This window comes from Cervus elaphus, chromosome 11 (assembly GCF_910594005.1).
Source record: "Cervus elaphus chromosome 11, mCerEla1.1, whole genome shotgun sequence".
Taxonomy (NCBI): Eukaryota; Metazoa; Chordata; class Mammalia; order Artiodactyla; family Cervidae; genus Cervus; species Cervus elaphus.
In genome coordinates, this window is record NC_057825.1 from 100,797,675 (window position 1) to 100,822,381 (window position 24,707).

Here is a 24,707-nt window from a genome sequence, read left to right on the forward strand (position 1 = left end):
AAGAATCCAGCTGCCAATGCAGGACAAGTGGTTGGATCCCTGGCCAGGAAGATCCCCTGGAGAAGAAAATGGCAACCCACTCCAGTATTCTTGCCTGGACATTCCATTGACAGAGGAGCCTGGAGGGCTACAGTCCCTGGGGTTGCAAAGAGCTGGATACAACTTAGCAACTAAACCACCACCACCACCCGCCTGTCAACCATGACCACCTGTCAACAATGTGTCCTAACTGGCTGCCTTGCAGTGTTCAAAATACTTACAAATCTTATGGGATTCTAGGGGATAATTGGCAGATTCTTTGGTTAGGCAGAATTAGGCAGACTTCTTTGGTAAAGTATGAACTTTTTTCATTTTCTCAACTGAAATTCCCTAGGAGCTATTTCTGGACAGAGCACAGTGAGTGGAGTGGAAATTCCACAATGCCAGTGGCCGGGGGTTTGTGATCCTGGTGCTACACTTCCAGGCTGTGTGACCTAGGACAACTTGATTCTCCCCTCTGAGCTTCTGTTTTCTTAATTCTAAAGTGGGGTGCGGCATGCTTGGTCGCTTGGTTGTGTCCAACTCTCTGTGATCCCATGGACTGCAGCCCACCAGGCTCCTCTCTCCATGGAATTCTCCAGGTAAAGGAGTGGGTTGGTATTCTCTTCTCCAGGGGGTCTTCCTGACCCAGGAATCGAACTCACATCTTGTGCATTGGCAGGCAAATTCTTTACCACTGAGCCACCAGGGAAGTGTAACCAATACCTTTATGGGCCTAATTATGTCCCCCGCCACTCCAAATTCATATGCTGAAGAGCTAACTCCCCCAGCACCTCAAAATGTGAAGTTTATTTTTTTGCTGCTTGATCTTTTGCAGCATATGAGGCAAACAGTCTTAGTTGGCCTGGAGCATATGAGATCTTAGTTCTCTAACCTGGGGTGGAACTCACATCCCCTGCATTTGGAGGCAGATTATTAACCACTAGACCACCAGGGAAGTTCCAGAGTTAGGGTTTTTGTTTTGTTTTGTTTTGTTTTTTACAAATGTAATTAAGTTAAAATGAAATCATTTTGGGTGGATATTTGCCAGGCTTCTCATACAGTGTCTGAAAAATAAAAAGGTTTTCAGGAAGTATTTGTTGAATGGAAATTTCTGGAAGTGGGGTGGGATGGTTTCCATCAACAGCTTGCAAGTAATCCTTGTGTTTTTATGAGAGAGGGAAATTTGGACATGGATGGGCAGAGAGGGAAAGCTATGTCAAGACACAAGAGGGAGATGGTCATCTACAAGCCAAAAGGAGAAGCCTCAGAAGAGACCAACCTGCCAACACCTTGAACTTGAAGTTCTAGCCTCTAGGACAGTGGGAAAACAGATTTCTGTTGTTGAAGGCCCCACCTCCGCAGTCTGTGGCACTTCCATGGTTGCTCTGGTAAGCCAATTCAGTACTCCAAGAGGGTGTGTTTTGTTTCAGCTGGCCTCTAAAAGCAGTGCTTTCTAAACTGAATTCCTTCTTCCCCTGCAAAGGTATATTCTCCCTACTAGCAGAGATGCTGCCAGGAACAGGCATTTTCAGACATAATCATCAGTTTTAATCTTTTCCATTACAGAAAATATTTTTTCATTAAACAGCCAAAATTGCTACTTAAGTTCCATCCCTCATCCTTGTGAATTTTATGATGTGCAAACACATGATAGTAATATAGTGAAAATGAAACCTCATTGAAAAGTGTGAAATGAGAGGAAAAAAAGTTCTTCTCACTTCATGTTTCCATTCCCTGTCGTTTCAGTTTTGTGCTCAAAGTTAAACCCTGATTACTGTTTCCTGATGTATCCTTTCAGGAAAATACTTTATGCACTTATCAGAAAATAGAGGTATATGCATCCTTTTAAAATTGTATACAAAAAAGATCAAACTCCTTAACTATCTTGCTTCCCCCCTCCCCCACCCCATCAGCCATAGAGGTTATGTTAGGGGAAGCACACTGACTGAAACTGTCCACCCTGGCCAGGCCCCATAGTGACCATTTTCATGAGTTTTAAGACAGGAGGTCCTGGTAAGGAACACGGGACTAATAAGCCACCACCAACCAGAAGAGTTCTGGAAAGGTCAAAAGGAGACACCACCCGTCCGACCACCTCCCAGAATCCTTCTCTCTGGCATCCATCTTGGCTGAACAAGGCGTGCACCACCAGGAAGGACTCTGAGTCAGATGATTGGCTAAAGACGATCTGGAAACTAATCCCATCACCATAAAACCCGAGACTGCCAGCCACGTGACAGAGCTGTTCTACTGGGTTCCCTTACCCTCCTGCTCTCTGCCCGGGCGCCCTTTCCCAGTAAAATCTCTTGCTTTGTCAGCACATGCATCTCCTCGGACAATGCATTTCCGAGTGTTTAGACAAGAGCCCAGTTTCAGGCCCTGGAAGGGGTCCCCTTTCCTGTAACAGTTAGACAGTTGTAAGGAGGGAGTTACCAAAAAGCAGTCTTTCTACAAGGTCCTCAGAGACCTGAATGCTTGTATGTATCTATCTGCTCTACCATCCACAGCATCATCCTTACCCAAGGCTGACTGGAAGATGGTTGTCAGTGGCCATTAGGAAAATGTGTTTCTTGAGTTTTAAAAATTTACATTTATAGAAAGGGAGGGAAGAGAGAGAAAGTCTTTGCTCTGAAGCCAATAGCTTTTTAAAAGTATTTTCAGGCTGTGTGTGGGTTCTTCGTTGCTGAGAGTGGGCTTTCTCCAGGTGTGGTGGGCAGAGGCTTCTATATAGTTTTGTTGCTTCTCTTGCTGTGGAGCATGGGCTCTTGGGGTGGGGGGTGGGGGGGCTTCAGAAGCTGTGACTCCTGAGCTCCGGAGCACAGGCTCAGCCATTGTGGCGCATGCACACGGGCTTAGCTGTTCGGCAGCACGTGAGATCTTCCCAGACCAGGGATCGAACCAGTGTCCCCAGCATTTTGAGGCGGATTCTTAATCACCAGGGAAGCCCAGCCCACGGCTTTCTTAAAACGGGTTGAGTTACCTTAAGTTACATTCTTCCCTTGGTAACTGTTGGCAGGAAAACATCTTGTATAGATTAGCCTGTATAGATTCTCTTAGTGAGAACCCTCATTAAGGATTCTCCTCTAGTTGTGAGAATACCTGAAGCTGGACTCAGAAGGAAGATTTACCACGACTTTGAAATGGAATCAGGTGACTTGGTAGATTAGTCACAAAGGATCATTGAACTCAGAGTTTATTCTTAGAAAATCTGCCACTTAGAGCAAAATTTTGATTTAGTAAATGTGGATTCTATATTTTTCCTCCTTTGTTGTTCTACTGCTGAGAGGCAGAGACGGGGAAGACAGGAGACTCTAGTGCAGTTTTTAGTCATTGATTTCTGAATTCAGCCTTTTCATCATTATACAGTAAATTATTTTTCTGGCAACTTAGTAATATTTTTGTTACATGTCTATTTTCATTCCATCGGCATTTCAGAACATCTATGTGTTTCTTAAAATTTGATGGGAGGTTGTACCCTAACCTATGTTCTAAATAGGAATCATGTTAATCCTGATGCATTCATGTATAATTTGGAACACCAAGCTTATCCTGAAAAATTGAGAGATGGCTGGATGATCTGTTGGATTGACATTTGCCATTGATTCAGAGTGATTGCATTTGGTTGCTGCCAGGTAGAGACCCAGGTCTTCCCTGGTGGCTCAGAGGTTAAAGCATCTGCCTGCAATGTGGGAGACCTGGGTTTCATCCCTGGGTCAGGAAGATCCGCTGGAGAAGGAAATGGCAACCCACTCTAGTATTCTTGCCAGGAGAATCCCATGGACTGGGAAGCCTGGTGGGCTACAGTCCAAGGGGTCGCAAAGAGTCGGGCACGACTGAGCTACCTCGCTTACTTCACTTACTCTCGTGAGGGTGGAGGCCTGGCTGGATTCTGGGTTCCTGGGTGGGAAGGATGTAGACGGAAGGCCAACAGCACCTGCAGGGTAGAATATGATCTCATGTGCACTGAACTGCATACGTGTATGTCTGTGTGCACAGGTGGAGGGATGTAGAGAAGGCTGCTCGCCGAAATGCACTAACCACAGTTATCTTTGATGAGTTGTTTCTACTTTACAATGCACATTTTACACTGTACCGATGAAAAGCCATTTTAAAAGGCCCCACCATAAAACAACCGTTCCATACGTCATGATTTTGGATAGAAATAGAATCACTGTCTTTTCTCAAGAGCATGTAGAGTTTTAGGGTAATCCACACAATAAACAGTGACAAGAACTAATTATTGCGGACACCTGTAGACAAGAACCACTGGCCACAAGCTGGTATGAATTCTGTTTTTGCATTTTGTTGCCTGCCACATGCCCGCTCTGTGCCAGGAACTGGAGGTTTGGACATTACGGTTTCCAGTCCCTCCCCGACCAGGTGCTGGTGGCCAAGTGGTGTGTGACGACATACACGAACAGTAAGGTACCAAATGGTGTTTTCATGAAGAGCCTGGGGCCACAGAGAGGAAGTGATCCACTGGCTGGGAGAAGTTGAGGAAGGGCCTCCCAGAGGGTGTAATACTTGAATTGAGGGGGAACAACCAGAACAGGCCCAGCATGCCTACTAAGGACCTGGGTCCATCTGCCCTTCTCCTTGTAGGCCAGCCTCACCCCAAGAACTTGACTCTGGCATTGAAAAGCAGTCTAGGGTCCTATATTCATTTTCTCTTGCCTGTAACCAAGTGCCACAAACTTAGGGGCTTAAATGAACATCCATTTATTAGCACAGGCTGTGGTCAAAAGTCCAGGAAGGCATGACTGGATTCTATGCTCTGAGTCTCAAACCACTGAAATAAAGTTGCTGTATTCTTTCCTGGAGATTCTGGGGAGAACTCCCATTCAGGCTCATTCAAGTTGATGGCAGATTCGGTTCCTTGTAGTTCTCCTTCATCTTCAAGATAGCAGCATTCCCACCAGGCACGCTGAGTCCTTCCAGGACCATCCTCTCTCACCTCCCCTTCCACTTTCCTCTTTTGCTTCTAAGGACTCAAGTGATTGCACTGGGTCAATTTAGATAATCCAGGACAATCTGTATCTTAAGATCAACTGATTAGTAACAGTGCTGTGGAGTCTTTTTAGAGCAGTTGTCCTCAAACTTTTTGGCACCAGGGACCAATTTCATGGAAGACAACTTTTCCACAGATGGGGTGGGGGGGGGTGGTTTTGGGATACATTTACTGCGACTTTATTTCTATTCTTATTACATCAACTCCATTTCAGATCATCAGGCATGAGATCTGGAAGGTTGGGGACTCCTGCTTTAGAGGAGTAAAGTAACAGATTCACAGTCCTAGGGATTAGGATCTGGAATCTTGGGGTGGGTGGGTGATAATTCTGCCCATCACAGTACCCAACCTGGACCTTGGCATCCATCAGTACCAAGCACAGAGTAGTCCTGAAGAGCCCAGAGGAACACCGTGCCTCTTGCTAGCTGACCGGGGTCAGTCCCTGCCCTGCCAGGCTTCTTCCTCCTTTGGGAGGTGTTAGTGAATTTCATGGGCTTTCCTGGTGGCTCAGTGGTAAAGAATCCACCTGCCAACGCAGAAGACAGGGATTTGATCACTGGTCCAGGAAGAGTCCCCTGGAGGAGGTAATGTCAACCCACTCCAGTATTCTTGCCTGGAGAACCCCATAGACAGAGGAGCCTGGCAGGCTACAGTCCATGGGGTCACAGAGAGTCAGACAGGACTGAGCAACTAACACTTTCACTTTGCAGTGAAGTTCACTGGTGCAGGAGCCCAGCACCACCTGCCCTACAAGCAAAAAATACCCCATGTAAACATTTATTATTATTATTATTATTTTTTATTATTATTATTTTAAAATTCATTCCAACATTAAAAAAATCAGGAATAGTCTCATGAAAATCTAATCTGCTTTCTTTCCAAATTCAGAGGCTCTGTTAACCCCAAGTTCCTGGCCAGGCTGAGGCTGGGGTGCACCAGGGAAGGGAAGAGGGTTCGCACACCCCTTCTCAGAGGTATCTGCCCCAGGAGGCCCTTCTCTGGGTCCACACCCAGCTCTCCAGGGGGTTCCACTCGCCATGGGAAGGAAACATAATTTACTGGGCACCTGCCGGTGGCAGCAACTGAATACAGTAACTCCTTTAATTCTCGCAACAACCCTGGGAGGAAGGTCTTGTTCGTATTTTATTGATACAGAAAGCTAGGCGCAATCAAGCGCCCAGGGCGCACGGCTGGGACGCTTCCCCAGCTCGGCCTCTAACCCCTGCACCGCCGGCCCCTTGGATCCGCTCAGCCCCTAGCGTCCCGCCCCCCGCCGCCCCCGCCCCGGGCGAGACCGCGTCCCCGCCCCTGGCTTCAGCACTACTCCGGAGGCAGGGCGGGAAGGGGCCAGAGCCGGGGACCCGCCGCGCCCGCCGCCAATCCTCCCCCCGCGGGGCCCCGCCGCAGTCACGCGAAGGGCCGTGCGGAGCGCGTCAAGCCCGGGCCTCCAGCAGCCCGAGGGCTGAGTCCGCTGCCCGGGGCCCCGGTTTGCCCCGTTCCCGCCCCGCGCGTCGCCGCCGCGATGCCCGGGGACAGCCGAGCCGCGGGGACGCATCGCTCGCGCCCGTCGTCCTCCGAGGAGCCGCCTGACCTGGAGGTAAGGGCGCCCCGAGGGCTGGTGGCTGCGGGCGGACGGCAGCGCTCCCAGCCCCGCGTCTGCGGCCCGCGGGACTCCTGGATGGAGAGCGACCCCGAGCCCAGCCAGTACCGGCCGCTGGGAACGAGGGCCCCGGGGTGGAGATGCGGCTGCAGAGCCACTCCGCCCCCGGGCTTCTTCGGTCCTCTGGGTCCTCCGGGTGCTCGGGTGCTGGAGGAGGCGCACCGCCGCTGGAGCGCAGAGGCGCCATGCCTCTGGCAGCAGCCCTGCGCGTTCGGGTCGTTACTGGAGCTGTCAAGCCTGTACCCGGAGGCCGGCCCGCAGCCGCCTTCCCCGGACGGGGGCCAAGCTGGGATCGGCGCCCCGGCTGCGTGCTGGGGGGTCCTCTCCCCGTGTGGCGCGCCCCCGGGTCTGGGTGGCCCGTGCCCGCCGCACGGCGCTCCATGGCGGCAGGAAACCAAGCGAGGGTCCCGCCGCAAGGGAAATGCCTGGGAAGCTGGAAGATGTGGGGCGGGGAGTGCGGCTGCCGCCCAGGCTCTTCGGATCCCTGCGGGCCGGGCAGACGCGCTGCGCAGCCGCTCAGCTCTGGTTTCACCCAGACCGCCTAAGCTTGGGGAAACTGGGAACTTGAAAGAGTTCTCGGGCTGTTTCCTTTCCCTGGACAAGAACTCAGTGGAGAGGCAGGCAGGGCGCCAGTGCAAAGAGCCTCGGCTCTGATTCAGGAAATGCTAGCTGTGAATGACAAGACGCTGCAAGTCTCTGGTTTCCCACTTTGTAAGGGTGGCGGTGATAAATCACACCCGTCTCGAGAAGACAGTGTCGGTGAGGCCCAGGGCACAGTGCTTGGCACACGGAGGCGTTTCCTTTAGTCCTGCAAGTGTGTGGGAGGTGATGGGTGTTTCAGTCCTTTGTCTCCTTGAGTGTATGGAGGAGTCTTCCCCTTCCTCCCCCGTTCAGCTATATGGCCCCTGCACCCTGCTCAGGGTGGTCCCGGGGGCAGGCTTCTGGGTGGGGTTAAACGCCCTGTTCCCCCAGTGCTCCCTGGCCTACTGGCCTCCCAGAGGGGCTTGGCCACTTCCAACAGGCAGATTCTACCATGTCCCCTGTACCTTAAAGGATTCAGCGGAGAAAAGCAGGTCAAGGAGGAAGAGAAGGAAAAGGACTCTTGGTCCCTGGCTCTGACTCAGCCCAGGTCTTGCTCCCCTCATTCTGCAAAACGATGAAGCTGATGGTGAGCACCAGTCTTCTGCGGCAAGGGAATCTTTTCAGTCTGTCTGGTGTCTCACTCTGTGTTCAGTGTTTCTTTGTCAAAATTAAAGAATGTAACTGGAGGCCTCTAGAAATGCCAGGAGGGCTGAAAACAGCCCAGAGACCCGGCTGAGTCCTGAGTGAGACAGAAGCTTAATGCATGCCTGCAGGGGTCAGCCCACAGCAGGAAGAGCGGATGAAGAGCCTGGTACCAACAGGTCACTGTCAGCAGAACCCCAGTTTCTGAGATAGCAGTATTGACTAAGTCACTAAACTGCAGCTCAGACCTCAGACACTTGGTACCAATTTGACCTGGTTAACCTTTTTAAAAGTTAGTTTGGGATCACTTAATAAGAAACTGCCTAGTCACCTGAAATGCATTTCTGCCTTCTCCTTTCAAACAGTTTTTTAGAACCCTTTTCTGCCTGGTGTTGCTTTTGGCTGCTGCTGAGATGGCAAGCCATTCTGGTGCTTTGACCAAAACTTTCAGTTTTGAAATAGAAATAATCCGATGCTAGTGATTCTCTGCCTTACTGTTGGGCAGAATTACCCGGGGAGTTTTTAGAAATGTATCTCTGTTTGGTGGGAGGTGGGAGGGAGGTTCAAGGGGTAGGGGACATACGCATACCTATGGCTGATTCATGGAAATAGATGACAGAAACCAACACGATATTGTAGAGCAATCACCCTCCAATTAAAAATTAATTAATTAATTAAAAAAAGAAATCTGGGTTTAGACTATACCTTGAGATTCTGATTTAATTGATCTGGTTGTGGCCTGGGCAATGGTAATTTTTTTCTCCTGATTTTGGCTGCACCTTGCAGAATGCAGGATCTTCCCAACCAGGGATCAAACCCACACCCTGTGTACTGGAAGCGTGGAGTCTTAACCACTGGACCACCAGAGAAGTTCCAGCAACAGTAATTGTAAAGCTACTAAGTACTGAAAGGGCAGCCAAGGCTGAGCGCCCATGTCCTGGGCTGTTTCCTTGTGACTCTGTATGATCACCTCTTGATACTTCGTGCGCTTCTTTTTTTATGTTCTTCTTAAACCTGTTCATCCAACTCTTAGATCACCCTGTCTGGGGGCTGTTGGTTCACTGGTGTTCCCTTATAGCAATTTTCAGAGAGGTTCCTTGCAGGAGGAAAGGGCAGTGACCAGGAGGGCTTGGGAGGGTGTTACTTAAATCAGGTAGAGATCAACTCATGCATGTGTCTGCAGTCCTGTCTCATTCTGTGCGACCCCATGGACTGTAGTCCACCGGGCTCCTCTGTCCATGGGATTCTCCAGGCAAGAAGACAAGTGGGTTGCCATTTCCTCCTCCAGGGGATCTTCCCGACCCAGGCATTGAATGTGCATTTCCTGGGTCTCCTGAACTGGCAGGCAGATTCTTTACCACTGCATCACCTGGGAAACCCTAAATCAGGTGTGGTCACAAGCTGAAATGTCCACAGGGGCCAGGGAGCAACATAAAAGTAGTGACCTGGATGGGAACAATTCAGTTGGGGAGGGGACTGGGGCTTGTGACCCGGAGGGCATGTCCTCTGGACAAAGAAGACCACAGCTACCCGCCTCCAGCTGGTTGTGCCACGTGGGCACAATACAAAAATGGCCACACACTCCATCTTGGATCTATTCCCCCTCTGCAATGGGCCTTTGCGACCCCTTACATCAGGAGGTGGAGTCCATTTCTCCAGCCCTAGAGACCGCTGGCCATGAAACTTGCTCTGGCCAGTGGGAGACTGGCAGATGTGATGCAAGCAGAGGGATGAAAATTACTTGGGCATTGGGGTGTGTTCTCCAGATGCTCTTGGGGACCCAGTGACCCTGGGGGAAAGGGCCCTGGCCAGCCTGCTGCGTGGTGCACATGGCCGAGCTGTGTGAATGCAGCTGGTTCCAGACCATCTAGCCCCAGATAACCATAGAGACCAGCCAAGTTGGCCCAGACTGGAAGGTCGGCCTGGCTAACCCACAAAATTGGGGAACATACTAAGCGTTCCTTCAGGTGACTGAGCATCAGGGCGGGCTGCAAAAACTTCCTGCAGTACAACCCAACATGGCCAGATGTTATGATCTTTTGAAGAGAAACCAGAAGTTCACATTTTTGTGTTGGCTCCAGTTTTGTAAAAAATTTGAATCAGTAGCCAGCATCCAAAAAGAACTCTCTAGGCCAAACAAAACATATCTTCAGGCTGCCCTTGGCCTTTAGGCTGTTGCTTTCTGAACGGAGGCACACGATTTGTTTATACCCACACCGAGTGCTCACTGATATTCTCACCCTCCTGCCCAGGCTACCATGCCCAGGTTACCCTCAGAAGCCATTTCTTTGTATGGAACACTCACCATACACTTCGAAAGCATCCCTTGGCTGTCTTCCCACTTGGAAATGGAAGCTGCTGGCATTGGCAGTCCTCAAGGAGAAAGTGAAATTTGAGATGGGTCCCCATGGAGGTGGGTGGAAAGGATATTCCTGGCTTTAGGCATGCAAGGGATCAGGCGTGGGCGTGGAGCTGGGAGTGGGACAGTCAGTCCATCAATTTGGGCCAGAGGAGGGGTTCCTGGAGGGAAAGCGAGGGAGCCGAGACAGAGGGAGAGGCCTTAAGGGCTAAGCCAGGGAGTTGGTGTTTGGTTGTTTGGTTCTGCGGGCACGCCAGCAGAAGTGCTGTTGACCGAAGGTGGGCGTGAGGTGCATGGGGAAGCAATGATCTGCTGTCCTCTGGACATCAGAGTGCCCTACGGGAGGAGAGAAGGGAGGCAGGGAGAGAGATGGAGAGAGGGCATGGTGTTTCTGATGACACGGGAAATCTGACAAGGGGAAGCACTTTACTTGAAATTTATGGTAACTTCTCTTTACCTTAAGTTTTATAAATTTTCTTCTATATCTAAATAAGACATATTGGCTTTTTTCTCTCTTTGAATTTTTTTTTTATGTGGACCATTTTAAAAGTCTTTATTGACCTTGTTGGGGCTTCCCTGGTGGCTCAGTGGTAAACCACCCACCTGCCATTGCCGGAGACTTGGGTACTATCTCTTGTCAGGAATATCCTCTGGAGAAGGAAATGGCAACCTGCTTCATTATTCTTGCCTGGGAAATCCCATGGACAGAGAAGTCTGGTGGGCTACCGTCCTTGGGGTCACAAAAGAGTGAGACCCCTGCCTTAGATTTAGCAACTAAACAACAACATTAAACTTGTTACAATATTGTTTCTGTTTTTATGTTTTGTTTTCTTTGGCTGTGAGGCATGTGGGATCCGAGCTCCCCAAGAAGGAATCAAACCTGCAACCCCTGCATTGGAAGGTGAAGTCTTAGCCACTAGATTGCCAGGGAAATCCCGTGGCATTTTTCAAAGCACTTTTATCAGCAGCTTCAGTTTTATCAGGGTTTCTGAACTTAAAGGTATTTGGAGCTTCCAGTTGTTCATTCTACCAGAACTGGACTCCATCTCCCCCTCCCTCCTGGACACCCTCCTCCCTCTTGCCCTGAGGGATTTAAATTATTCACCTTCCTCAGAATGAAGGCTTACAAAGTGGGGAGGGTAGGAGGAGAAAACGCAAGACTCTTACATATGTTTTTAAGTCTTGGAGAGTGGAAAGGAAATGTCATGGCTCTGAGAAAAGGGAAGAAAAAAAAAAATCAGGAGAAGTCAGTTATTGTCCAAGTGCCATAAAAACACAAAACCTTTGAGAAAGAGTAGTAGAATGGCCATATTTAGACCAGTGATGTTTTGACCTTGACTGCACATTGGAATCCCCTGGCAGCTTTAAAAGTTCAGTGCTGGGTCCCTCCTCCCAGAGAACGATGTAATTGGTATGGGCTGCAAGATTTTTACAAGAAAAGCTCTGAAGGTGATTGTATTGTGCCTGGGAAGTGAGATCTATTGTCCCGGCAGTCAGCAGTATCTCCCCTAGACTGGGGCTGCTATTTTGAGATATGAAGCCACTTTTCAGCTGTGTCTGGAGGAATGCCTGATATCCAGTCTTCGCCATTTTTACAGTAGACATGGGCGTGCATGCATGCTAAGTTGGCTCAATTGTTTCCAACTCTTTGCAAACCTATGGACTCTAGCCCACAGGCTCCTCTATCCATGGGATTCTCCAAACAAGAATACTGAAGGGGGTTGCCATGCCCTCCTCTAGGAGATCTTCCCGACCCAGGGGTTGAACCCACATCTCTTATGTCTCCTGCATTGGCAGGCGGGTTCTTTACTATGAATGCCACCTGGGTAGTGATTCCCATGTAAACTTGAAAAGTATATGCAGTTTTGGAGTGGCATATCTAACATAAGCCACATTCTTGGGTTGGATGAAAAGTCATTCATTTTACAAGGAAGATACAAATGGGCTTAATACAAGTGAGAATGCTCATGTACCATAACTCTGCCTGTTGAGAGGACTTCTTCCCAAGCACAAATGGGCAGGAGACTTAGAAGTCGTACACACATGGGATGGAGGGAAGGAAAACAAGAAGAACCAGAGGACAGAGCAGATGGGATCCTAAGAAGAGATAGGTGTCAGAAACAGAATAGCTGTTAAGAATGGGAAAGCTTTGAAACATTAATCTAAGTTAGCTGTTATGAAAGTGTAAGCGTATTTAAAAATGATAGGCATGAGTTTGGCTGGCAAGGGGGCATTTGGATGGGGTGCCATGATGCTTACATATTCAATACAGGGAGTCTGGGTGGGGTCTGAGGGAGGTAGCCCCAGGGGCCAGCTGCCTGAGAAATTACTTTGGCTACCTGATATGAAGAGCAGACTCATTAGAAAAGACCCTGATGCTGGGAAGGATTGAGTGCAGAAGGGGACGTCAGAGGATGAGATGGTTGGATGGCATCACTGACTCAATGGACATGAGTTTGCGCAATCTCCAGGAAATGGTGAAGGGCAGGGAAGCCTGGCATGCTGCAGTCCATGGGGTCACAAAGAGTCGGATACAACTGAGTGACTGACAGCAACAATGTTTTTTTTTTTCCATTTTCCACCTGGAGGCTGTGTGGATGATTGCCCTCAAATTTGCAGTTGTCAAACTGTTCATATTTGTGGACAAATGGTTTCCCTGGGACTGGAAAAATTTTTTTTTTGTGTGTGTGTGTGGCCGAGTTGTGTGGCATGTGGGATCTTAGTTCCCTGGCCAGTGATCACTAGAGAACTAACCTGAGCAGTGAACGTGTAGAGTCTTAGCACTGGACCACCAGGGAGTCCCCTCATCATTTTTTAAAAAATTAATTAATTAAATAATTTGCAATGGGTCTGAGTTGTGGCACGCAGGATCTTTCTTTAGTTGTGGCATGCAAACTCTTAGTTGCTGCATGTAGAATCTAGTTCCCTGACCAGGGATCAACCCCGGTCTCCTGCATTGGGAGCACAGGGTCTTAGCCACTGGTCCATCAAGGAAGTCCCTCCCTCATCATCTTCAAAAATTGGAAATAGTAGTGCCTTTAAGAGATTTTGCTTTAAATATTTTCTTTAAAAAAATCTTCGGTATCAGAATTCTTTGCTGTCACAGTGTGATCTTTTAGGAGCTTAATGGAATTTTCTTAAAATTAATGTGTGTTCATTGAAAAAAATCAACTTTTGCTGATGCCAAGTATTTTATAACTAAAATATTATAGCTGTCTAAGCATGTCCTGGGGAACTCTAGTGTTCCTGAAAGTTCAAGATATTCCACAGAACAATAATTGATATTAGGTTTTCTACTAAAATATTTTTTAACTGCATAAAAGAAAATATGAATATGTAATAATTGTTTAACACATTTATATGATGTTTCTTAGGCTTTAATGACCTGTCTTTAAGACCCCTGAGACCCCTGAGAATGCATGTGAATCAGCAGATTATATATTCTTATAGCAGTTAATTCACCTGTAAGATTATTGTTCCACATCAAATTTTAATCCAAATTTTTTTTGGAGGGCAATTTTTAACAACTTCATTGAACTATAATTAATATGCACCAAACCATACTTATTTAAAGTCTATAGTTTGAGTCTTGGTGTATGAATGTGCTCAGACGCTCAGTCGTGTCCAACTCTTTGTGACCCGTATTCTGCAGCCCGCAGACTCCTCCGTCCGTGGGATTCTTCAGCAAGAATACTGGAGTGGGTTGCTGTGCTCTCCTCCAGGGGATCTTCCTGACCCAAGGATTGAACCTGCATCTCTTAGGTCTCCTGCATTGGCAGGCAGGTTCTTTATTACTAGCGCCACCTGGGAAGCCCTTATGAATGTAGAATTATACCATTTAAGTACATTTATTAAATATATGGGGCTTCTTTGGTGGCTCAGACAGTAAAGAATCTGCTGTATTATCCAAGTGGTTTTCATTTCCTCCTCTGAGAGCCTACACTTGGATTCCAGAAAGTTAAGCAGGATTCTCGTTGCCCAGAAAACGCCTGGCGGTGGGTGTGTGGCAGCGTTAGTGCTGGTTCCTTCCTGCGAGAGTGGGGCAGCGTGGAGGGTGGGGGAGAGGAGAAGAGGGCTTTCTTTGGATACTCAGTACTCACAAACAAGAAAGCAAAGTGTCCTTTCTGGCTCTGACTGTTGTTCTCCCCTTTCTTTCTCCCAATGAGGACCAGGATCTTCTCCTGGCAGCTGCCTATGTTTCTGATGCCCAGTACAACAGAAACGTTCCGTTTGAGACATCCCCTCAGGCCATCAGGTAATTCAAGTGTTAAACTGTTACCTAGAGTCGCCTGTCCTTTAGCACTTCATATTCTTGAAGTTGAACCCAAACTAAAGTCACTGTATCAACTAATATTTTGAAAAGTATTTAGGGTATGGCATATAGAATTGGGCAAAATCCAGTGGTGGTGTTTTTCAAGATTTAAGAGCATGGTGCCTCACAGGTAGGGAAGCATTCAGCAAATATACTAAGGTCAGATAACTGAGTAAGTAACACCCAGGACAGGAGAGAAGACCTCCAAGTTGGAAACATGTCATCTTTTTCTCCTAGTTATCCTCTTAGAGCTTCCCAAGTGAAAAGAAGACTTGTTCTTTTACTTTCTATTGCCTTTTGATGGGACTCATATGTTTGTTCTTTTCATGACAATTCAGCTTTTTCTCCCTAACCCCCTAAAGGTTGAACTAAAACCAAAGATTCAGCTCAGAATAAGAAAAAAAAAATTCTTAGCATCAGCACTGAGGTGTCAGTACCTCCAAAGGCAGCAGCAGATGCCTCATGCCTGGATGCTGTCTGGCAGGTTTCGGGATACCTCCTAACGAGAACCGTGTGACCCCGAGATCTCTCTGGGTCCACCATGCCGAGATGGGCTGATACACATTATAAATCAATTAGGCTTCTGCACCATGTAATATTAATAACAGGTCACTCTGACTGAGGGTTTGCTCTGTGTCAGCCTTCCAAAAGTACATCTCAAGGTCACCAGCACCTGACCAGGAGGGTATTCATCCTAGCTTGAGACTGTTAAGAGAATGCGCTTTGAGAGCTGGTAATATCCCGGAGATTTTTTTCCCTGTGAACACTTTATAGGGTGCACTCAGTCAGACGCTACCCCTCACTCCCTAGGATTGAAAGGAAGGGTGGTCAGAGCCTGGACTTTGTCGTTTACCTCCCATTCCTCTTCTAATGGGGCTTGGGGTAGCTGTTTAACTCCCGCTCCTCATTTGTAACTCCCTCTGTTCTTCTCCGCTCTAGACTTTACCATTTCTATAACCACTGGACGATGCGGGCAGCAACCTACTTCTTCATCTGGGTCGACCTCGCGCTTGCCCTCTTTGAGGAACCAGCCGTGTTCCCGCTCCCTTTCTTGGTAAGCTCTCAGCACGGATGGCTAATCAGACTTTGCCATAGATGAATTCAGTTACATTTTCCCCCTCAGATTTTCAATACTTATGAAATTGGTTTCATTTTTCTTTCCGGGGGAGGGGTTGGAAGAATTCTGCCTACTCCCCGAGCTGATGCTTTTCCTCAGTAGACACTGGAAAATAAGTGGCCATTTTGGGTCTTCTATGCATACAAGGACACACTGGCCAGACAAGTGATGTTTGAAGGAGTGTTTATTTAACGTTGAGTAGACAATGTGAGGAGAAGGCAATGGCAGCCCACTCCAGTACTCTTGCCTGGAAAAATCCCATGGATGGAGGAGCCTGGTAGGCTGCAGTCCATGGGATTGCGAAGTGTCGGACGTGACTGAACGACTTCACATTCACTTTCACTTTCCTTCATTGGAGAAGGAAATGGCAACCCACTCCAGTGTTCTTGCCTGGAGAATCCCAGGGAAGGGGGAGCCTGGTGGACTGCCGTCTATGGGGTCGCACAGAGTCGGACACGACTGACGTGACTTAGCAGCAGCAAATGTGAGCATATAGTGTAATATGCTATGGACAAGTGATGTTTGCAGGCATGTTTATTTAATGTTGAGTGGATAATGTGAGCATATAGTGTAATATGTGCCTTGTACTTGCCACACATCTAGCTTTTTTCATAGTCATAAGTCATTATTTATAGGTGCTTTGAAGTAAAGCATAAGACTACCCAGCTACTGCAGATGGGTTCCAAGTAATAAATTGATGACCTGCTCACATTAATTCCCAACTCAACACTGCTCTCGCCTCTGTGTAGGTATGACAGAGATTGTATGACTTGCAAAGCCTAAAATATTTACTGTCTGGTCCTTTGACAGATAAAGTTCACTTGACCCTTGCCTTAAAGAACAAGGTTTTCCTGCCTCCCATGAGTCTGCGGGTGACTGGCTCAACTGGGCAGATTTTTCTCTTGGCTGGGGTAGTGGATCTGGGCAGCTGGGGGCTCACGTGGCTGGATCTCTGGACCAGAGTGCCCCTGCTCTCTTCTCTGCTCTCTCTCGGCCACTCCTCGTGGCTCAGGCTTCTCCCTGTGGGTGGGGGTCTAAGAAGGAGCTGCATCCTAACATACAAGCACCATCACCCTCCGCTCACACCATACTTGCCAACGCCCAGGTGCCCAGAGCCCATCACATGCCCAAGCCCTGGGTCAACAGGGAGGCCCCCGCACAGCGAGGTAAAAAAGCAGAGTTGTGCTTGTTGGGGGCCATCAAAGTTGGCAATCTTCCATGGATGCTCCCAAGGCTGGTGGTATCCATTTGATGAGGATGTCACAATTAATGACGTCTCCAGGCAGAAAACTTTTAGCCCAGTGTCTGTCAAAACAAACAGCAAACCTGAAGAAGCAGAGCTGTGCGTTCACAGACCCGACCAGAGCCAGTCCCACCACCCTGCCGCCCAGCCCTGGACGAGGAGCGCTTCTGTGGGTCTCTTCTCAGCCCCTTGCCTCTCTGCTGTGTCCTCACCCTTCTCATCGGTCACACACAGCTTGGGCTTGGCTGTCTGTTCAGCCAGTGTTTCTACTTCACATCTCTAAAGTCAAGTTACGGGGGATGAGTGGGGAGGAGGGGACAACAGAGGATGAGATGGCTGGATGGCCTCACTGATTCAGTGGACAGGAGTTAGAGCAAACTCTGGGAGATGGTGAAGGACAGGGAAGCCTGGCGAGCTGCAGTCTGTGGGGTCACGACTTAGCGACTGAACAACAACAGCATTACCAAGAAAATCTCATCTTGAGCCAGGGTGTCCTGGAATGCCCCAGGCCCTTTTGTAAACCTGGTCTTGACAGTAAGTCTCTATAGCCTCTCAAGGATGAACAGGCTGAGAGCTAGAAAGTTTGAAGGGGCTGCAGCCCATATCCGAGCCCAGGGCTCCTGAGGGCTGGGGTCGGGGGTGGAGAAATTGTGCCACCTGCTGCTTTCAGGGTCCAGAGCCAACCCCTTCCTCCTTCCCTTGAGAAGTTCATTCCCTCCACCATCACTGAGCTCTTCTCTCCCCACTAATGGAGAAAAATACTCTTATTAGGGAGGATTTACTGTCTCCTGGCAAGCGCAGGCAAAGTATTAATATGAGTTGCACTCACAGACTGCAAAGCTAGCTGCCTGTGGGAGTTTGGAATTGATGCCCCGTAGCTCAAGGAGGAGATGGTCAGGACATCAAGGTGGGTCTGGTAGCATTCAGCCAAATTCAAGCAGCAGGGCGGGAGGGCAGTGATCTAAGGAATGACCTGGCATTTCAAACCACATCTCTGGAGCGTTATTATTAGAGACACTGAACTTCTAGATGTCTATTCTGAGTGTGAACACAGGAAATTTGAGAGCATAGCAGATGCCCATTTCTCCCAATCCCTGAGCCCCGCTTTCCTGGGGAAATGCCTTCTGGGGGTCCTCTGCCTGCTAATTTACAAGCCCCCTGCCCCTTCCAGGAAACCCTGTCAGCTGGGTCATGGGATTTGTGGTTGAGAGGCAGGTTTCGTTTTAAGAGAAAGAAAACATTCCAACCAGCTAAGAATTTTGCTGTAACTTTCAGTAATGTTAAGCTAAGTGTTAGTTGCTAGTTGTGTCCAACTCTTTGTGACCGCATGAACTGTACCCTCCAGATTCCTTGCCCATGGAATTCTTCAGGCAAGAGTACTGGGGAGGGTAGCCGTTGCCTCCTCCAGGGGGACTTCCCGACCCAGGGATGGAACCTGCGTCTTCTGCATTGCAGGCAGATTCTTCACCATCTGAGCCACCAGGGAAGCCCAAGTAGAATTGAGGGATACTGCTGATTCTCATAGGGTGATGTCAGGGGGTAGGAGAGAACTCAGCCACAGCTCTGTTTTTTTTGCCACAGGTTACCTCAATAGCAGAAGTGCTCTGTCTGACTGCCTTCTTTGGGAGACTTGTTCACTTTGCAAAAGTCACTCCTCAGAAGGTCTTCTGGAAGGATACAAAAAACATCTGCGTCATGGTAACCATAGTGGTGAGTGCTCTTATAGTGCCTGTGAGAGGCTGTGGTCAAAGGCAGAAAGTATAAAAAAACTCGGTAGGTTTCAGTGGGTTCAAGAAACACCACAGATGTTGGTAGAGCAAGCACAGCTGCCAGAAAACCACAAGGGAAGCGCAAGTTGGGCAAAATGTGACAATGTGAATATTTTAATGTTTCAGGGGCACTTCCAAATTAAAGGAAAAAGAAACGGAGACTACATTTTTTAAAAATGTGGTGCAGGGCAGCCTCAGAACAGAGTGCTAGTTCCAGCTCCTGCATATATCCTTCCATTCTTTTTTCCCTGAATTGCATTTACACATATAAACATGATTGTTTTGTTCCATGCTGTATATTCATACTTAAGTTCAGGAACATAGTACCTGTGTTATATATACCTATATATACAGTATATCTGTATGAATGCTGCTCAGTCATTAAGATTGAAAGATTAATATATTATTTGACTATTTCTTAGCTTTTCCATAGTTCAGTGTAGCATAAATACCAAATAGATGTTTTGATTTTTTTAAATAAAAATGCTCAACTTTTCTATGAAAAATATGTGCTGAAAATTGGTGATGGCATCTCCTAAAAGAGGAAGTAAATACTAGCAGATATGACAAAAATGTTTAACTTGACTAATTAAGAACTATATATGGGTGGGCATGGTTCTTGAGGTGCTAGCCTACTGTGTTCCTCCTTTTCCTGGAAAAGAAATAAAGCCACTCTTTATACTCCCCCATAAAAGAACTATACATGAAAGCAACAATAAAAGACCATGCGTTTGCCTGTAAAACAATGTTGGCAAGATTGAAAACATTTCAATCCTTTCATCCCTTCAATCTCGTCATCCTTTACTTGGGGGAGGAATCAGTTGTTTTTTCTGGAAGGTTGGTTGGCAATTCCTTTTGAAAAGCCTTTTCTATGCAAGTGCTTGCTCTCATATTTCCATTCCTGGGACTTGATCTTTAGGGTGATTTTAGAAGGATGTGTTCAAAGATTTATCTACAAGATTGGTCATGGCTGAGCTGTTCTTAGTGTTGAAAAATTGGAAACAACTGGATTTCCTGACAATCGGTTCAGTTCAATTCACTCAGTTGTGTCCGATTCTTTTTGACCCCATGGACTGCAGCACGCCAGGCCTCCCTGTCCATCACCAGCTCCCTGAGCTTCCTCAAACTCATGTCCATCGAGTCAGTGATGCCATCCAACCATCTCATCCTCTGTTGTCCCCTTCTCCTGCTGCCTTCAGTCTTTCCCAGCAGCAGGGTCTTTTCTAAGGGGTCAGTTCTTTGCATCAGGTGGCCAAAGTATTGGAGCTTCAGCTTCAGCATCAGTCCTTCCAATGAATATTCAGAGTTGATTTCCTTTAAGATTGAGTGGTTGGATCTCCTTGCAGTCCAGGGGACTCAAGAATCTTCTCCAGGACCATAGTTCAAAAGCATCAATTCTTTGGCACTCATCTTTCTTTATGGTCCAACTCTCACATCCATACATGACTACTGGAAAGACCATAGCTCTGACTTGATGGACCTTTGTTGGTAAAGTAATGTTTCTGCTTTTTAATATGCTGTCTGGGTTTGTCATAGCTTTTCTTCCCAGGAGCAAGTGTCTTTTAATTTCATGGCTGCACTCACCATCTGCAGTGATTTTGGAACCCAAAAAAATAAAGTCTGTCACTGTTTCCATTGTCTCCCCATCTATTTGCCATGAAGTGATGGGACTGGATGCCATGATCTTAGTTTTTTGAATGTTGAGTTTTAAGCCAACTTTTTCACTCTCCTCTTTCACTTTCATCAAGGCTCTTCCCTTTCTGCCTTAGGGGTGGTGTTATCTGCATATCTGAGGTTATTGATATTTCTCCCTGCAGTCTTGGTTCCAACTTGTGCTAGCCTGGCATTTCACATGATGTACTCTGCATATAAGTTAAACAAGCAGGGTGACAATATACAGCCTTGATGTACTCCTTTCCCAATTTGGAACCAGTCCATTGGTTTTAACTGTTGCTTCTTGACCTGCATACAGATTTTTCAGAAGGCAGGTAAGGTGGTCTGGTATAAAGCAGAAGTAGGTGTTTTTCTTGAACTCTCTTGCTTTTTCAATGATCCAACAAATATTGGCAATTTGATCTCTGGTTCCTCTGCCTTTTCTAAATCCAGCTTGAACATCTGGAAATTCCCGGTTCATGTTCTGTTGGAACCTGGCTTGGAGAATTTTCAGCATTACTTTGCTCGCATGTGAGATGAGTGCAATTGTGCAGTAGTTTGAGCATTCTTTGGCATTGCCTTTCTTTGGATTGGAATGAAAACTGACCTTTTCCAGTCCTGTGGCCACTGCTGAGTTTTCCAAATTTGCTGGTAAATTGAGTGCAGCACTTTTACAGCATCATCTTTTAGGATTTGAAATAGCTCAGCTGGAATTCCATCACCTCCACTAACTTTGTTCATAGTGATGCTTTTTAAGGCCCACTTGACTTCGCAGTTCAGTCTGGCTCTAGATGAGTGATCACATCGTCATGGTTATCTGGGTCCTGAAGATCTTTTCTGTATAGTTCTGTGTATTCTTGCTGCCTCTTCTTAATATCTTCTGCTTCTGTTAGGTCCATTCATACAGTTTCTGTCCTTTATTGTGCCCATCTTTGCATGAAATGTTCCCTTGGTCTCTCTAATTTTCTTGAAGAGATCTCTAGTCTTTCTCATTCTATTGTTTTCCTTTATTTCTTTGCATTGATCACTGAGGAAGGCTTTCTTATCTCTCCTTGCTATTCTTTGGAACTCTGCATTCAGATGGGTATATCTTTCCTTTTCTCCTTTGCCTTTCACTTCTCTTCTTTTCCTGACAATAGAAGATGAATAAAACATGGTACATCCACATCCGTTAAAATGGCCTTGTATGCACTTACGTGTCTGTGATCAAGGAGATCGCTTCTTGTTTAATCGGTCAAAAGAGCAGGTCACAGTATAGTTGGAACCCATCTTTGTTAAAAGAAAAGAAGAAGGAGTGATAGCACTTCATAGAATGATCTGGAAGGACACTAGCTTAGAGGTTATGCCAAGTGAGGCAGCGTGATGTATTCTGAAGTTCTGCTGTGATGAGAGTGGTCGCGGGCCGTGATTAGCTGGGGGCACTTTATAATTAGCATCTCAGCACAGCAGCCAGACTGCCTCAGCCTAGAGTGTCCACTATCTTTTCTCACCCTTTCTCAATTTGTTTTGACTTCCTTCATACATTTGCTGAAATCCCAAAATACACAGGGTTATCTCTCTGGTCTCATTTTTTTTAGAAATATCTTCACTTCCTATTATTAAAAAATGAATACAGTAAGTCCCCTACTTACGAACCTGCAACTTGCAAGCTTTCACAGATGTGAGCCTGTGTTCACACGTCCGATCGTGTGAGTTAGTTCCCGTGTCTGGTGTGCATTGTCGTGTGCGGCGTCTTCTACAGGTCACTGTGCTTTTGTGCACTTTAATGTACAGGACTGCATAGAGCACGTCTGTACAGTGTCTCTAGTTCAATTCCAGGACGTCCATGAGCGATCATAGAGGCAGCAGAGATGTAACTGGTACCACTGTACTTGTCAAGGTACTGTACTCTAAGATTAAAAATGTTTTTTTTTTATTTTTTGTGTTTGTTTTATATAAAATGTATTTTATGTGAAAAGTATTATAAACCTTTACAACAGTAAAGCTGTTGTTGTTTAGTCACTAAGTCGTGTCTGACTCTTTTTCGAAGCCATGGACTGTAGCCCGCCAGGCTCCTCTGTCCGTGGAATTCTCCAGGCAAGAATACTGGAGTGGGTTGCCATTTTCTTCTCCAGGGGGGTCTTGCCAACCCAGTGATCGAACCTGCATCTCCTGCATTGCAGGCAGACTCTTTACCTCTAAGCCACCAGGGAAGCCCCATTACAGTAAAATACTATAAAGTAAAGTACTATATAGTAAAGTACTGTGTATAATTGGGTACCTAGGCTAACTTTGTTGGACTTACAAACATGCTCTTGGAACATAACATGTTCATATATGAGTGTCTTACTGCACAAAAACCCTCGATCTGAGATGGGACTTATGATGACGTCTTCAGTTTGGTCCCTAACACAGTATTGCCTGACCCAGGAAGGTGGAGGATGAGATACATGGGAAAACTTAAAAAAAAAAAAAAAAAAAAGAAAACAATTGGAAGAGCAGGTACTTCTTTCATGGCCCTGTTTGCTGCATGACCCCCTCCTGGGACAGGGTCGGAAGTCCATCCTCATCTCCTAAGACTTCCAGCGCGGAGCCTTGACTATGATGGGCACATGAGCACTTTTCAAGCCTAAGTCTTACCTGGTCGCTGTGCTCCCTTCTTTAGAGCATCCCGAATCCCACCAGAGAAAAGCCAAAGTCCATGTTGGAGGCTCTGTGTCCCTCCCGCCGGAGGCCCGCCCCTCCTAGACCTGCATGGCCGTCCCTCCCACGCCGCCTCCTCAGAGCCCTGCCCCGCACACCCTCAGCCCCTGGTCTTGTCCAGGTTTCCTCCAGAGGGCTCTGAGTGCTTTCTCTCTCTAGGGCTGGAACAATGCCTTGCATGGCAGAGGTCCTCCTCAGGGGTGTGTGGAGTGGACTGGATGAGGGTACAGGGTGCCCCGTCCCGGTCTGTCCTGCATTTATAACCAAAAGATCTCACTCCTTCACCTCCTTCATCCTTATTTGAAAGACTTTCTGGGCTCCCCAGGCTCTGGGAATAAGACTTACCTTTTTAGCCTGATCCTCAAGTCACCAGCCCTCAGTCTGAGGTCTTGTCACTTCCTGCTCCCCTCTGCCCCCACTGCCAGGAATTCCTGCTTCCTGAGCATCCCTTTGCTGTGTCTGCCTGCCACGGCTCTTGACTTCTGAGTTGTGTGTTTTAAAGCTTTTATTTGCTTTAAGATTACATCAAAGGGGACTTCCCTGGCGGTCCAGTGGTTAAGAGTCTGCTTGCCAATGCAGGGGACACAGGTCTGATCACTGGTCCGGGGAGATTCCACATGGCGTGGGGCAACTAAACCCATGTGCTGCAACTACTGAAGCCTGCACGCCCTAGAGTCTGTGCTCTGCAACTAGAGAAGCCGCTGCAATGAGAAGCCCTTGCACCACCATTAGAGAGTAGCCCTTGCTCACTGCAACTAGAGAAAGCCTGAGCACAGCAAGGAAGACCCTGTGCAGCCAAAAACTCAAAAACTAATTAACAACAGCAACAAAAGATTCCATCAGGGAGTGCTTCCTCCAGGAAGCCTCCCCAGATACCGTGACCCTTGGCGAGCTGTCCGTCCATCCCTGCTGCCTCTGATTCCCTCCAGGTGGCGCCCCAGGCAGCAGCCAGCACCAGTGTCTTTCTGAGCCTGTGTATTTTCTCTCCCACTGTGATTGAGCTTTCTCAGTTCTCGGTGCCTTGCCTCCAAAGGGACTGACCTAACATTTCTGATGATGGTAGATTATTCTTTTTAACTTATATTTTTCTAAACTTTGCTGGGTCCTTCTTCCTTTGTCCATCCTCAGGATCACAGACTGACCTTAATAAGGACTGATAAGAATTTTCTGTAATCTGGATATTTTTATCCTATTGTGTGTGTGCATGCTATTTCGTCCAGTTCTTTGCGACCCCATGGACTGTAGCCCGCCAGGCTCCTCTGTCCATGGGATTCTCCAGGCAAAGTTACTGGTGCGGGTTGCCATTTCTTACTCCAGGGGATCTTCTCAACCCGGGGAGCGAACCTGCGTCTCTTGCATCTCCTGCATTGGCAGGCAGATTCTTTACCACTGGTGCCAGCAGGGAGCTAGGCTAGAAAACCTGCCTCATGTGTGGGGCTGAAGAAGAGCACCGCGTGGTGGGGACACAGGTGGCAGTGCTGGTAACTGCCGAGGCTCTGTTACCAAACCTGCTGGGGTCCAGTCCCAGGTCTGCCCCTCTTGTCGGCTGTGTGACTGGGGCCTCACGATCTCCCTCTCTGTACATCAAGCATTTCCATCCAGGAGTGGTACCCTCTGCAGGGGGCGTGGAATAGTCTATGGAAAGCTTCTTAGAGGCTA

At 47.6% G+C, this 24,707-nt stretch overlaps 1 protein-coding gene across 2 annotated transcripts in view; it reads left to right on the plus strand.

Moving 5' to 3' along the window:
• Window positions 1–6,337: 6,337 nt before the first annotated feature.
• The window catches only part of LOC122704048 (two pore calcium channel protein 2-like), a 51,606-nt gene continuing 33,236 nt past the window's right edge, over window positions 6,338–24,707 (plus strand). The window contains exons 1-4 of one of the 2 annotated variants that reach the window (XM_043918761.1): window positions 6,338–6,626; window positions 14,439–14,527; window positions 15,524–15,638; window positions 18,526–18,654. In XM_043918761.1, the coding sequence (XP_043774696.1) occupies window positions 6,552–6,626; window positions 14,439–14,527; window positions 15,524–15,638; window positions 18,526–18,654 (408 nt within the window). In that variant the 5' untranslated portion in view covers window positions 6,338–6,551. The remainder of the gene's footprint in view (window positions 6,627–14,438; window positions 14,528–15,523; window positions 15,639–18,525; window positions 18,655–24,707) is intronic. The other variant, XM_043918760.1, reaches the window with a different exon arrangement.